This window comes from Gopherus evgoodei, chromosome 1 (genome assembly GCF_007399415.2).
Source record: "Gopherus evgoodei ecotype Sinaloan lineage chromosome 1, rGopEvg1_v1.p, whole genome shotgun sequence".
NCBI lineage: Eukaryota > Metazoa > Chordata > Testudines > Testudinidae > Gopherus > Gopherus evgoodei.
Genome location: NC_044322.1, coordinates 312,340,127 through 312,355,223, shown reverse-complemented (window position 1 = coordinate 312,355,223; position 15,097 = coordinate 312,340,127). Strand labels below are relative to the sequence as shown.

At 40.9% G+C, this 15,097-nt stretch overlaps 1 protein-coding gene across 5 annotated transcripts in view; it reads left to right on the top strand.

The window, feature by feature from the left end:
- CNTN1 (contactin 1) overlaps positions 1 to 13,904 on the top strand; it is a 441,096-nt gene extending 427,192 nt beyond the window's left edge. For 4 of the 5 annotated variants that reach the window (XM_030548963.1, XM_030548961.1, XM_030548962.1 and 1 more), the window contains one exon: positions 13,051 to 13,904. In XM_030548963.1, the coding sequence (XP_030404823.1) occupies positions 13,051 to 13,127 (77 nt within the window). In that variant the 3' untranslated portion in view covers positions 13,128 to 13,904. The remainder of the gene's footprint in view (positions 1 to 13,050) is intronic. The other variant, XM_030548964.1, reaches the window with a different exon arrangement.
- The last annotated feature ends 1,193 nt before the right edge of the window (positions 13,905 to 15,097 follow it).

The window sequence follows — 15,097 nt, the reverse complement described above, 5'->3', positions numbered from 1 at the left end:
TGTTTCCCGGGCCCAAATCAGTGTTCAATGGTTAGAACCTGCCCCATTACCAGCATGATCTCCAAAGCGCAGGGGCCCACGGTTTGAGAGAATTCTATGTCCATGTCCTCATCACTCTCGTCACCGCACTGCCATAGCCACCGTCTCCTCGACTGGTTTTGCAGTCCTGGTTCAGCATTGACTGCACGAGAATGCACAAAGTGTTTACAACGTCCGTGATTGCTGTCTTGAGCTGAGCAGGGTCCATGCTTGCTGCACTATGGCCTCTGCACAGTTCACCTAGGGAAAAAGGCACGAAACGGTTGTCTGCTACTTGGACGGCTGGAGGGGTGAGGCAGGGGTGAGGCTGTATCCAGAACCACCCGCAACAATGTTTTTTGCACCATCAGGCACTGGGATCTCAACCCAGAATTCCAATGGGCAGGGGAGACTGCGGGAACTATGGGATAGCTATCCACAGTGCAACGCTCCGGAAATCGACACTATCCTCGGTGCATGGATGCACACCACCGAATTAATGTGCTTAGTGTGGCCACGTGCACTCGACTTTATACAATCTGTTTTTAAGAATCGGTTTCTGTAAAATTGGAATAATCCATAGTGTAGACATACCCTGTATTGCTCCAACTACACCTACATAAGCCATACACTTCTCATGGAGGTGGAGTTATTATGTCGGTGTAGTAAGGAACTTGCATTGGTGGGAGCAAAGCTGTAGTACAGACACTGACATAGTTAGGTCGACGTAAGCCAGCTCTGTAGTGTAGACCAAGCCTTAGAAAAAAGAAACTCTTTTGTGAAGAGGAATTTTACTATATGGATTAATTACATCGGAGATCAATAACTAACATATTAGTAGTTTAACATCTATATGGTAAGAAATTAGCCTGCAATTTGCTTTCAGAGCTAATATTTCTTCATTGGTTTTAAAAGAACAGGAAGTTAGGACTTCTGGAATCTCTTTCCAGCTCAGGCATTGAGTAATAGTGTAACATGGGCAACTCACTGATCCTTTCTATGGCTTAGGTTGTGAATCTGTAAAATAAGTATAAAAATATTTTTCTATCCTGTGTTCAAAATACATAGAATACTTTGCTGCTTTTACAGATCCAGACTAACACGGCTACCCTTCTGATATAGAATACTTTGGAATCCTTGAATGGAAAATGCTGTAAAATTGTAAAACATTATGTCAAGAGTCACCAACTAGTGGTATAGCACATAGTCTTACAAGTTCTTAAAACTTGCTCACATTCTTACTTTTTGAAGAAATGCAGTATTAGTTCTGTTATACCGTCTTCCTTTGAAAGAAGCTGTAGCAAGTAGCAAAAAGTTTGCTCTCTGCTTTATTCTCTACAGTAGAGGCAATTCATGGGACAGTACTCTGTCTGCTTGTCAGGGCCGGCTCCAGGCACCAACGAAGGAAGCACGTGTGGGGGGTGGCCAATAGAACGGAGTGGCACTCCGTCTGTTACTGGGGCGGCATGTTCCGGTCTCCAGTGGCAATTTGGCGGCGGGTCCTTTTAGTCCCTCACTTCCTCTTCGGCAGCACTTCGGTGGCAGCTCAGTCTGGTTTTCCCTTTTTTTCTTTGCCGCTTGAGGCGGCAAAAAAGCTGGAGCCAGCCCTGCTTCCTGTGATTTGGGCACTGTTATGTGGATTGAGATTTCTGAAAGAGTGGATTACCTGCATGCTGTTAGTGACTGCCTCTGTTCCAGGACTGGTGTATGTGTTTAAATAAAGGAGGTTACTCGTAGAGCATACCCAGATTCTAGGTCACGGATTTCTCTTCCACTAGAGCTACAAGACCCCAGAATTCAGCTACCACTCAACAGAGGGGGACACTGATGTCAGAAGAAGGGGCAACAATATCAGATTTAATAATCAAAGTCTAAAGAAAATAATTGTTACACAATTTAGAGTAATATATAGATGTCTTAGATGTTTTGATACACATTAGATTTGTTATTTTTATATTTAAGTGGTAAAATATTGAATGTCTGAAGTTGCTAGTAATATAGTACATGAAGAATGGAAAATTGATTTACAAGCCATTTTTGGGACCTTCTGCTAATTCTCTCCTCACAAAACCAGCCTTAGGCCAGAAGTGTGGAGGACTTCTCTCTGGTCTTTCTCTGTTTCAAGTGGATGGCCAGTGCTGAAGCAGGGAATGTAAGATGCAAGGAGGATAAAACCACAGATATGTGGGATTTTACCTGGAGTTCATCTAACACACATGGCTCCCACTGGAGAAAAATGTGTCCAAAACTACCAGTATTTCCTTCGTTTACTCAGACATATAACTTTTTGAGGGAAAATGCTTAACAGTATTGACAGTGTGTGGTTTGTGGCTTTCAGACTCCTGAAAGCAGAATGCAAAAAATGGATTAACCAAGTGCAGCACATGCATCACAGAAACAAAATCCTGTACATAGGTAAAGTGCATTCTAGATATTTCCTTATCCACTGTAGAGAAGCTAAAGCTAGGTTTAAAAGAATTCAAGATTTCCACAGCTGAGCTTCGTTTTTATAGTAAACCAGCCAAATCTGTAATTCTTCCCAGATATATATAGAGGACACTCATGCTCAGGGCCAGTAGGAAAATTGAATATAACACACACAGCCATACACTGTTTATTTGCAGTAAATTAGATACCTTGATGCCAAACCCTCAAACAGAAAGATACTTTCATTTCAGACTGGTGGTCTTTAGGCCTCATGACTGGCGTGCTGACTCGGCTTGGCCGCTCCTTCTGTGGCTGCAGTTTGCCATTCTGTGTGTTCAGTGTGGTATGTACTTGCGATTGATGGGATAGGGTTACAGATAGCGTGGTACTGGAATAGGGCTTCACTTGGAGTCATAAATAATGTTAATACGAATCATCTGTGTTATTTCTAAATGGGTCCCAAGTCAGAGAAAGGAAATACCAAGTTCATACATGGCCAGCCTTTACAGAGAGTGCAAAAATCCTCCTTTTATATAAATTCATACATTTGTTTGCACATATTCAGAAATACTTAAATATTTGTCTACAGTCATTCATATTTTAAATTAAGTCAGATGCTAAAGGGTCAGATTTTACCACTGCAGTAGCACTCTGTAGCATGTGTGCTAATGGTACTGCCTAGTTTGTCCATAATATGGCTAGTTTGCATGTCCTTGTATCTATATGGCAAAGGTAATCAAATGCATATACAAGCAACTATTTAAAACCTCTTACTCTACCTATGTACATCTTTCAACTGTAAGATCAACCATTTTGTTTTTCCAAAGAGGAAATAAATGGGTGAATTATCATACCAGCAATGGCAAGTTACACAGCATAGAGCAGTGTTCTGTATTAAATATATGTCAATGCTTCTCTCATTTTTAAAACAGTTGCTAAGACTGGCAGGTCAGACTTACATCAGCATTGGCCTACAGCTGTAAAACCTGCAGTCCTTACTCAGGCAAAGCTTGCATTAAGCTCAAGGATGTTGTATATGAGTAAGGACTACAGGATTGCACCCACAGGCCTGCCTGGAGGGCTAATCCAGCATGTACCTCCTGACATCAGCATCAGTAGTCCAACAAAAAAGACAGAAGTCTGCTTAATGTGATAACTTTCCTCACAATGTTCTGTTAGTGTCATGTCTGGATTTAAGAGTAACCTTACTGCACAGAGCTTACATGGTAGCACTGAAGTGGTGCCTAATATATTTTTGAGCCTGCTGCGCTTGGGTAAATTTAACCCCAAGTGAATTGTGTTGAATATTGCCCACTGGGAGTACTTCTCAGGGAGTAGTTTATTTCAGATTGTAACTTTTTTTTTCTTTGCAAAATATTCATATGTTTTACTCTGCATTGTTTGTAAACAATCAAAAATTGAGCTGTGTTGCTTAATTTTGAAGTCCACCTAAGGGTATGTCTACATAGCAACTGGGAGGTTTGATACACAGTGCAAGTAGATGGACATGCACTAGCTCTGCTCAAGCTAGCAGCTAAAACTAGCAGTATGGACATTGCAGCTGCTCTGGCTATCCAATTCCTGGGTACATACTTTACCAAGCTGCTGCTGCCCATGCCACCATGGCCACGCTGATATTTTTAGGCACTGGCTGGAGCAGAGCTAATGCATATATGCCTACCTGAGCTGGGAATTACCCCTCCCAGTTCCTGTGTAGACTTGCCTTAAGTCACATGATATAGCATCTGTTCCCGGATTGGATGGTTGTACAGGAATTTCCAGCTGAATACAATTCCAACTGAACTGTTCCTGCAAATTTCAAATCCATTTTATGTGGATATTCCCACATACAACTCTAAAATTATTTCTCTGTAGCCCACATTTATTATTACTGTTTGTTTGCTAAGGTCCATCACTCTAGCGTATGTGGAAAGTGATTACAACAAGTTGCTTATATGTGTCCAAGTGATAAATAATTCCAATGAGGTGCAAACCAATCAGGGTTATTCCCATAATGCAAATCATTTCTGAACTGCACAAAGGCCAAAATGCATTCATCTCTTCCCTTTGTCTTTCAATTGGTTGGATACCGAACTTTCTGTGGAAAGACAAGTTTGTAGTGTTCATGCGCTGATCTTATGAAGGAAGCACTGTTGGATCTCCTGCTGTTCATCCTCAGTTTACCTGACAGCTGATTTCATGATGGTTGGATATCAGAAACATATCAGAAAAAATAATCGTTACTTCATTGAGCGGTCACACAAATTGTTGCTGAAATCCCTCCAAACACTTTTTGTGTTGATGCAAGTTTTTTGATTACACAATATGTGCAGACTATATCAAAACTGTTTTATCTCAAATATGCCTGAACTTTGTTTACTAAATAGCTTAATCTTTTTATACTCCTGGACCTCAAAGTCAAAACATCTTGCTCAGCTGCCAAGTGTACAAATGATATTGGTTTGACAACATTAAATACTGACAGTCTGGTGTGCCCAGATAATGCCATTTGCAATCTTGTTTGATATAGAGGATCTGGACGTGTTTGTTCAAAGATTTTCAAGATTAAGCTAGTAAACAGTGAAGACAGCACGGCGCACACGCACTAGGGATGAAATAAGTTGTTCATTTTTCAGTCTCTGCCTATTTGTAAGCAGCTGTATTTAAAGTCTAGCATAGTGCTTTCCATAAATTCATTACTTAATATGAGTACAAGGAGAGTGATGAGCTATGTATTGATTTTTCAGATACTGTGTACATGTAGAATTCAAAGGAATCACTACAGCAAGTTGTAAGTAAGTTGTATTGCTAAACGGTAAAAAATCTCTGCAAAGATGGTGGATAGTGCTTTGTAATCATTTGGGTGAGGCTTTTGCTGCATGGCTGGTTTGTTGTAGTGAGGACAAAGCTCCATTCTTCTCATTCTCAGCTGACACATAGCCCCTCAGAGCAGGATGTAGCCAGGAAAAAATCTGAATCACAATATTTAGCTCAGTCAGGGGCATATAGGGAAAAACCTACCAAAAAGCAGAAATAAGTTTAAAAAAAAAAGAACTTTTGTTAATCTCTTCAAAATAGCTAGTTTTCTCACGTGATTTATACAGAAATCTTGAACTTACTGAGTATTTAACTCTCTGTGTGTGCATGTTCAACATGTTGAACTTTGGGGGTGGGGGGAGTTGACCCTCATTTACTTATAGTATCTTACAGAGAGAGATTTTGATTTTACAGGCCTTCCTATGATGCTCATCATCAAAGGCACAGACTCCATGAGTGCTCCGGGGCTGGAGCGCTCATGGGAGAAAAATAGTGGGTGCTCAACACCCACCAGCAGCCACCCTACCAGCTCCTCCCCCACCCCACCCCAATGCCTCCCACCCTCTGTCAGCCTCACTGGTCAGCACCTTCCCCTCCCTCCCAGCACCTGCTACCCACTGCAGATCAGCTGTTTAGCAGTGTGCAGGATGCACTTGGGGGAGGGGGCAGGGTGGGAGTGGTGGGTTGGGGAAGGAGGTGGGGTGGGGCCCAAGAGGAGCGGGGATCAAGCATCCCTTGGGAAAGGACAAAGTCAGTGCCTGTGCTCATCATCATAATATCTGAGTATTTCCTATATATTAATGAAATTATTCTCTAGATTGGAAAATATCATGATCCCCATTTTACAGTTAGAGAACTGAAGCCAAGATCAATTAGATGACTTGTACAAGGGCATGCAGGGAGTCTGGTAGACTGGCAATGGAACTCGGATTGCCTTACTCCTTAGCCACAAGTCCATCCAACTTCATTTTCAGCTGGTTTCCTTATTTTTCCAGAGTGCAGTAATAAATGTCTCAATTCAACTTCCAGGCATTTATTTTAACTTGTCTTGATCCCAATCCTGGTTTCACCTACGAACTCCTGTTGGCTTCAGACATCTGATCAGGACAGCATTTGCTAATGGGAGATTTTGAATGCACATTAAATGCAGGCTCAGCCTCTTTACTTACTGAAAGATGTAGAATATTGTGACTGAAAGATTGTGTCTTCCACATTCTTAAGTACAAATTTATGGGCTTGATGCAGAACCCACTTGGTGTAATCCTACAGCCTATGTTATATAAGAGGTCAGACTAGGTGATCATAACGGTCCCTTCTTGTAAAATCTTTGAATAAAAAAACACTTGATATTTGACTTTAATATTCTTTGCTGCTACTGTACGGAATAGAACTACCTGCTGAATCTTTGCTTTATGGTTTATGGTTTCCTTGTCCCATCCTTCAGCTCCTTCGTTTCTTCCTCAGTCAACTACATGATCCTTTTGGCAAAGAAAGTTCTTTCCAACAAGTAGACCCCAGAAACTCCTCAAGGACTCTGTTTAAGGAGATTGAACTTTACAAGCCATTTTACTCCATCTGTGGTTGGTCACACTATTCAGAAGAAACTTTATTAGAAAGAATGTGAGCAGAAGCAGCTGTAACAGAATTGTGTTACAAAATCATTTTTCTTCTTCGAGTAATGTCCTTGTAGGTGCTCCACTTCAGATGCGTATGTGCCTCATGTGCCATCAGTCCGAGATTTTAAGCAATGGTGCCTGTTTGACCTGCGCTTGTGCTCTATTCCACCTCATACTCTGCACCATAACTAGATAGAGCTGCACAGGCAAACCACCTTCAGTTCCTTCTCAACCGCCTCAGCCTGAGATGTAGCCTCAGCAGTGTCCAAACTGACCTTTCCTCAACTGCAGTTTTTCTCATAGTTTTATTTAGCTTAACTAGTTACAATAGTGGTAGTTAGTTATAGTTAATAGTTTAAAAACATTGTTGTAAGGACTTTAGATTACTGGGAAGATATGCCCAGCTCTCTGGTTTTAAACACTGCCCTTTGTTCCAGGAGGTTTACCCAGTGAGTGACTGGCATTCTTGGGCTGTCCATTGCTCGAGGGAGTCACCTGTCCCCCAGAAGTGTAACTTTTGCCTGGCCATAAAATAGAGATCCAGAAAAAACTGGGAGATTAAAACATGCCTCCTTATGATAGAGAGCTCCCTCTGTCTGTCTTCTGACCCAGACCAGGGGATTCCCCTCCCCCCTACCGCTGTATACCACTCTCAAACAAGTCAACTGTCAACTCAGCTCAATACTCCTGTACAACTTCTAAGAAGAAGACTCCAGAATTCTCTCAAAAAGATTCTGGGAAATGGAGCTTAGGTTCCCCAGATAGGGAATCTCAAAGAAACTCCCGTCACTGATTGAGACAATTGCTTCAGCACCTGCTGATCCCCATCTTGGTACCCATGAGGCTGCAGTTTTCTCAGGTACTGTGAGCATCAGTAAACCCAAAGAATCTAAGGGTTCTGTCTTAAGAGGATCTTCATTACTATCGGGGGATCAAATCAACAAAGATAAGAAGACTACCTCTTCTAAGCTGGTACCAGTAGAATCAGCCAGGCACTCGGTACCCAACATTTCGGTACTGCAGAAGACCAGGCTAGCAGCTAATAGATTCTCCTCAAGGAGCATAAAGCCTACAGTACTGCCTGCTCCATCTGCCACAGGCTTTTGTCAGGCTACCACCTCAGTATCGACAACCTGTTGGTACCTCAGAAGTTTACATTTTCATGAGACCTTGCAATAACAGAGAAGCCTGACTCTCCTTTGTTTGGTACCGATCCGTTCTTGGTACCGAGGACCTTTAGGTCTCCTGACATTCAGCTGATACTGACAGAGCCACCATCTTTTTCTCCTGGTGCTCCACCTCTACGAAGTGATGTTGAAGATGATAGTAGTGATGGTGATTTCTCATTAGTCTCACAAATTTCAGTTCAGGGCTCCTCTACTCACTATCAGATGAAGATGGAACATATTCGTGAAAGACACTCTCAAGCTCCATCCTACTGCTATGAGCACTCTTGGGTGCCCTCACCTATACCATATGGCCCATCTCATTGGAAGTACTGGGATCCATGGGCGGTTTAGTGTCAACAATTCTCTAGGACCCTAGCGTCACTCATCGCCATGATAAGGGTAGACAATTCCCCCTGCATGCTCTCTCTCAAAAAAAGGCCTTCTCCAAAAGAAAATACCTTTGAAAACAGGAGGCAAGAGTAGTCAAAGAGGTCATCCCATCAAACAACATCTCTTCTTCATCCCCAGATGAAGCAGTCATGCCTCTCCCACCATCCCTGGCAGACAACTTCAAACGGTTCCAGGACCTCATTAAAAGGATAGTGGACTCCTTACAAATTCCACTCAGGGAAGTTAAGGTGTTACAACATAAAATGCTTGATATTCTGCATACATCATATTTCCAAATTGTACTACCTATTAATGAGGTGCTGCTGAATCCTGCAAAAGTAATCTGGCATACCCCAGCGAGAATACCATCCACCTGTAAAAGGGCTGATAATAAATAGTATGTTCCAACTAAAGATTAGGAGTTTGTTTTCTGAGCCCTCTTCCAACACCATAGATGTGAAAGCTGTAAATGAATATGTAAGGCAGCACCATGCTAAATCAATGCCATATGATAAAGATCAGAAGTGTCTCAATTTATTTGCTCACAAATTATATTTGTGAGAGACACTGCAGTTTAGGATCTCTGACTATTAGGCATTGATGGTGAAATATAATCATGCCCACTACTCAAAGTTCAATTTATTTATTGAGCATTTACCACCAGAGCAGAGGACCAATTCCAGGCAATCATGATAGAGAGTCAGCTCCTCACCAGGACATCTCTGCAGTCCTCTCTGGATGTCCCTGACGCAGCTGCTTGCTCTATTTCTATGGCTGTAGTCACGAGAAGGGCCTCCTGGCTTCAGCTGTCAGGATTTCTGAGGGAGATTCAAAATACAGTTGATGACCTTCCCTTTGATGGCTTAAAATTGTTTGCAGAAAATACAGATGAGTCTCTGCATATATTAAAAGACTCCAGGGCCACTTTACAGACTCTGGGAATTTACATGCCTGCACATAAAAGGAAATCTAGTAAGTCCCAGACAGCACAGAGATCTTGTTCTGCTCAATTCTTTGGCTCCCAGAGACCTTATGAACCCCAGCAAAAGAGGCAGAGGTTTCAGAAAATGAGACCATCTGATACACAGACATCAGTCTTGCAGCCCTCATTGCCAAAACACCAATTTTGTTGGGGTTATTGAGTGTTTAAGTTACCCTCTCCCCTTTTGCCTTAACAAATGCAATGGTTCACAGCCAGTTCCCAAACAAGGAAGACATTTCTCACTTCTGACAAGCTTGGGAGCATATCACTATGGACATAGGGTTTTGGAGATCATATCAGCAGGATACTCCATCCACTTTGCTTCCCTCCCTCCATCCAACCCCCCTTCCCTTTCCCTCTTCAGGGATTCCTTTCATAAATGCCTTCTAAAGCAGGAAGCAGAGTCCCTCCTGAACCTTAGCAGTACAGAATCAGTTGGGAATGAGATTTATTCCAGGTATTTCCTGGTTCTAAAAAAGAACAGCGAGTGGAGACCCATTCTAGCTCTAAGGCTCCTCAACAGGTTTGTGAAGATACAGAAGTTCAAAATGGTAACACTTGCAGCAGTAATACCATCATTTGATCTAGGGGATTGGTTCTCGGCCCTCAGCCTACAAGATTCATGTTTCCATATGGCGACCCACCTCTCCCACAGAAGGTCTCTACATTTCACTCTAGGTCAAAACCACTTTCAATACAGTGTGATTCCCTTTGGATCCTCTTCTGCTCCCAGAGTGTTTTCGAAGTTCTGTCAGTGGTAGCGGCTTACCTTCACAGAGAAGGAATCCCAGTATACCTTGAGGATTGTCTGATAAAGGTTTGCTCCTACAGTGAGACCTAAGTGGCCCCTCAGAAGGCCACAGAACTCTTTCTCAGCCAGACGTTCACAAGTCCGTCCACCCACTCCAGTCCAAAGCTTGGTATTCGTAGGAATCTGTCTCAATGCGGTAGCCACCAAAGCCTTCCTCCCAATACGGAGGTTTACAACCCTATTGAATTTAGTCTGTATAGTCCAAATCAGCCCTCAGACATTGGTTAAAAACTATCTTCAGTTGTTGGGGCAGATGGCAACTGGGCCTTTAGTGATCAACTGTACAAGGTTGCAGGTGAGCTGCAGAACTGTTTATTTGGCAGGCAAACACAGCTTGTACAAACTACTCTCAGTTCCTACTCTTCCTACTGGAAAGACCCTCACAACATTTGTGCAGGAATCTCCTTCACTCAACCATTCCTGATGATGATGATAACAGAGGCATCTCTGTTGGGATGGTAAGCCCATCTTGATACACTGCTCAAGGCAAGTGGTCATCTCATGAGAGCTTTCTGCACATCACCTTGCTGGAACTCAGACTGGTCAGCAATGACAGTCTTCATTTTATGGCATTGATCAGGGGGAAATATGTGAAGATCATGACAGACAGTATGTCATGCATGTTTTATATCAACCATCAAGGAGGAGTGAGTACCCCCAGATCTGCTTGACAGGTGGTCAGATGATAGTGAGAGTTCTCAAGGGGCTGGGGAATATTTTTCGATGAGTCACATGTCTGTGTTTGGGACCACAAGTTGGTGCTTAGATGCCTTATGAGACCTCCCTTTGAGCCACTGGTGACCTGTTCCCTTCTTGACTTATCTATGAAAACAGCCTTCCTGGTAGCGATTACTTTTGCTCTACATTGGGGAGATAAGGGCTCTGATGGCATATCCCCACTTTACATTATTTTTCAAGGACAGGTCACATTGCAACCACATCCCAAATTATTACAGAAGGTGTCCTCTGATTTCCACATTAATCAGTCTATTGATCTTCCAGTTTTCTGTCCTAAACTACACTTGAATAAGGAGAATGCAGTATTACATACACTCAATGTCAGAATGTCATTAGACTTTTAGTTGGCCAGAACTAAGCCATTTAGAAAATCTGGCATATTGTTTGCATCTATTGTGGCCGGATCTAAGATATCTCCAGTTTCCAAGCAAATTCTCTCTAGATGGACATCTGATTGTATTATTTTTTGTTATGAGTCTCATGATCTCTAACCTCATTCAAGAATACTAACCCATTCAATAAGATCTTTCTACTTCAGTAGACTTTCTTAAGAATGTTCCCATTGCTGAAATAAATAGAGCCACAACTGGGACCTCCATACTAATCTTTTCTAAACATTATGCAATAATTCATGACTCAGCTTCTGATGCTATGTTTGGCTCTACTGTATTGTCTTCCATTTTGGATTGACTATGAAGCACCTCCTCCCCCATCCTTAGAGGGTAATGTTCAGTAGTCACCTGAAAAGGAGCACTCATAGGGATAAAACTCGAAGGAGAGGTTACTCGCCCTATGCAATAAGTGTAGTTCTTCAAGATGTATGTCTGTATGGGTGCCCTGCTCTGCTGTGGAGCATTTCAGTAGGCAGGGAACTGAGGGGGGTCACCCATGCAGCTCTAAATAGCCACATTGCTGAGCACAAGGCAGAGTAGAGTGTATGTTGGGCCGAATGGGCACTGCTATCTAAAATCTCCAATCAAAGGATCATGGAACACATGCCCACCTGAAGTGAAACATCCTTAGAGACACACATCTCAAAAAATTCATTACTGCATGGGGTGAGTAACCTCTCCTTTTAGGTTTGTTTAGAACGTAATGAAAGCATAGAGAGAGATACTAGATTAGGTGCTAAAATACAATGGAGATGAGCACAGAATAAAAATCTAGATAGATAGGGATTGACACCACTGGATCCACCTTAAAGTCTTCTCTCCGTAGCTGAAGTACACCACCCACGACAGCAGTGCAACCTTCTTTCACACTGCCCAACTAATCTACCTCAATCCTGATCTACAGGAACCATCTCAAGGGATGAGATGATAGCTTGTTCTTCATTACCATTCATTCCTCCCCAGATTGAGAGCAAGGTTGCCAGATAGATCCATTTGTGGCTTAACAAAGTAGATGTTTGTTTACAGGAAGCTGGACCGAGACAACAAAAGTAATTGCACATAGTGTCATTTTTATGCTTGTTATTTCAAAGCAAAATCACACAAGGATTGTAAACTGTCACTGAATATTTTTGTCCTGAAATATTTATTTAAAAGAGACCATGTGATTTTTTTAAAGAGAAATATACGTACAAATGCTGTACTATTAGAGATTAGCCATCTGGACTTCATAATCCAGCAGGTAAACAAATGGCCCAGGGTCTGTGACAGCTCTTAGGTTATTACTGATCATAACAACATTAACGTTTCTGGAAGTATCTCTTTGCTTCATCACATTTCAAAGTCTCTGCTCATTTTGTTTTCATGTGTTTAAATATTTATTTTGACCTTTTGCCTCCTGGTATAGCCTCCTGGCTTGCTGGACCATCCAAACCAAATACACCGATGTGATCTTAATGGCCTCACTGATTATATAAACATGCTGAATAAACAGCTCACACAGAATGAAGGAGCGAGACCTTAGTAATATTGTGGTGACTTTTATCAATTTCAAATTGTCCATACAGGTAGAAGCCACTTTGTGATGCACCAGCTGGTTTTCAAAATCTTTCACCTTGAATCATTGCCTGCATCTTAATTTGTGGTGATCATTCATGTAAAAACAAACATGCATTTTCTCTTTTATTTGTAGGTGCTGCTGGAGTATCACCTGGTCTTCTTGGCTTATTGCTGACTGCCATTGGTGTCCTTGCCTACTTAGAATTCTGAATGTCTCCGGATTTATCTTGTCCTCAGCCTAGTTTAAAGGACACCCTTCAAACCTGTGAGGACTACTATTCATTTAGACTCCTGGCACCATCTTAAGCCAAATAAATTACACTTCAAAAAATTACCCTACTGATTTACTATGAACTTTAAGAGGACTGAGGCATCCAGGAACTCCTCCATCAAGCGAATCAACTTTTGAAAGGATAAGAAATGATTTTTAACTTGTTCCAATATGCCTTATGAAACACTTATGCTGATTTGTGACAGTTGCATGATTTGGTCCAATGGGCAAGTTAAAGTGTTAAAATCCAATAACATAGGCTGTACAGTGAAAATAAAATCACCATACATAGGTGCTTTAACTTGAATAACAAATTGTAAAATATAATAGAGATTGAAATGTTGATTGTGTGTGGTAAATATAAGAGTAATTATGTCTGTCTGTACTATCCTATATGTTTTGTGTACTGCATATTTTTGAATGGCCCTACTATCGTTTTTGAGATTTTAGGTTTTTAGGGATACAGTCAAAGCAAAAACATTGAATTCATTTTTAGAGCTTTTTTTTTTGAAGCAATTGAATATACTTTGGGAGCATTTGAAACTAGGTTCCATTACAAGGAATTTTTATTTTTAGATGCATTTGGGGAGTTTGATTTTGAATATTACCAACAAAATTGAATTATATGGATTTTCCAGCCTTTTACTTCCTATAACGCAATATTTAAAAAAAAAAAAAAAAAAAGCTCCTCAAACAAATTGTGATTTTCTTAATTAGTAATAGATTATTTCAATTTTATCATGCAAAAAACATCAGTGACAGCATATGCAACTTGATACCATTTCTTTTACTCAGTTCAGGAATTATTGTTTAAATAATTCAATCATTGCTGATTTTGAGTGTGAAATGCTGGCTTTCATACAAGCAGCATAATTGCCCCTCCTCCCTCAAGATATTGGAACAGCATGTTAAAAGTTTGAAAATGGAGTCCAGTATAGGATCAACCACTGGAACAACAAACAATAGAATGCTTAAGTTGTGTTTTAAAACATTTATAATAATAAGCTCAAACATATACAGTAAAATGGCAAAAAGAATGTAGCACAGTAACAAAAAATTATTCTGATTACTTTTTTATGCTGCAGATTCAAGTTTTTACTTTTCTTTAGTGAAGTCCTGCAGTTGGAAGAATATGCTCTCTTTTCAATAACTTGATATTATTCTACTATTTCTAGTGCTGTAAATAAGAGTTTAAAAGTTCTTAGACTATTTCCCTGTGTGATATAATACTGAAAGATATGAAGATGTTAAATGAAAAGCAGATCCCAGCTGGTCTGATTCTAAATGTCAACTATTGCTTTTGCAAAACTGGAAATCTAATAGGAGACAGAGAATGTTTTTGCTCTGACTGTATCTACACTGTTTCAGTGGGTTTTTTTAAAGTTGTTAAAGAAGTGCATTTTTCTTTCTTTTTCCATGGTGTGCTGAGAACTTAGTCTGAGTGTGAATGTTGAAGAAACACGGTGATATTGAATCAGCTGGCTCAAGTAATAGTGCAATGTCTGATGCTTCAAGAATTATAAGCTTTGAATCATATTTTATTAGCACAACCTTGCTAGCTATTTAGAGATAGAGTTTATCTTTTTAGAACTGATACTGTAGAGGTCCATAATAATACTATTTACATGAAGCAAGAATAGGCCTATTAATACTTTACACCCCTTTCTTTAATTTGTATGATTTTGTACTATATATGTGACATAACCTTATTCCCAGATTTGGACCTTAGCGTCCAAAATATGGGGGTTAGCATGAAAACCTCCAAGCTTAGTTACCAGCTTGGACCTGGTACCTGCTGCCACCACCCAAAAAATTAGAGTGTTTTGGGGCACTCTGGTCCCCCTGAAAAACCTTCCCTGGGAACCCCAAGACCCAAATCCCTTGAGTCTCACAACAAAGGGAAATAATC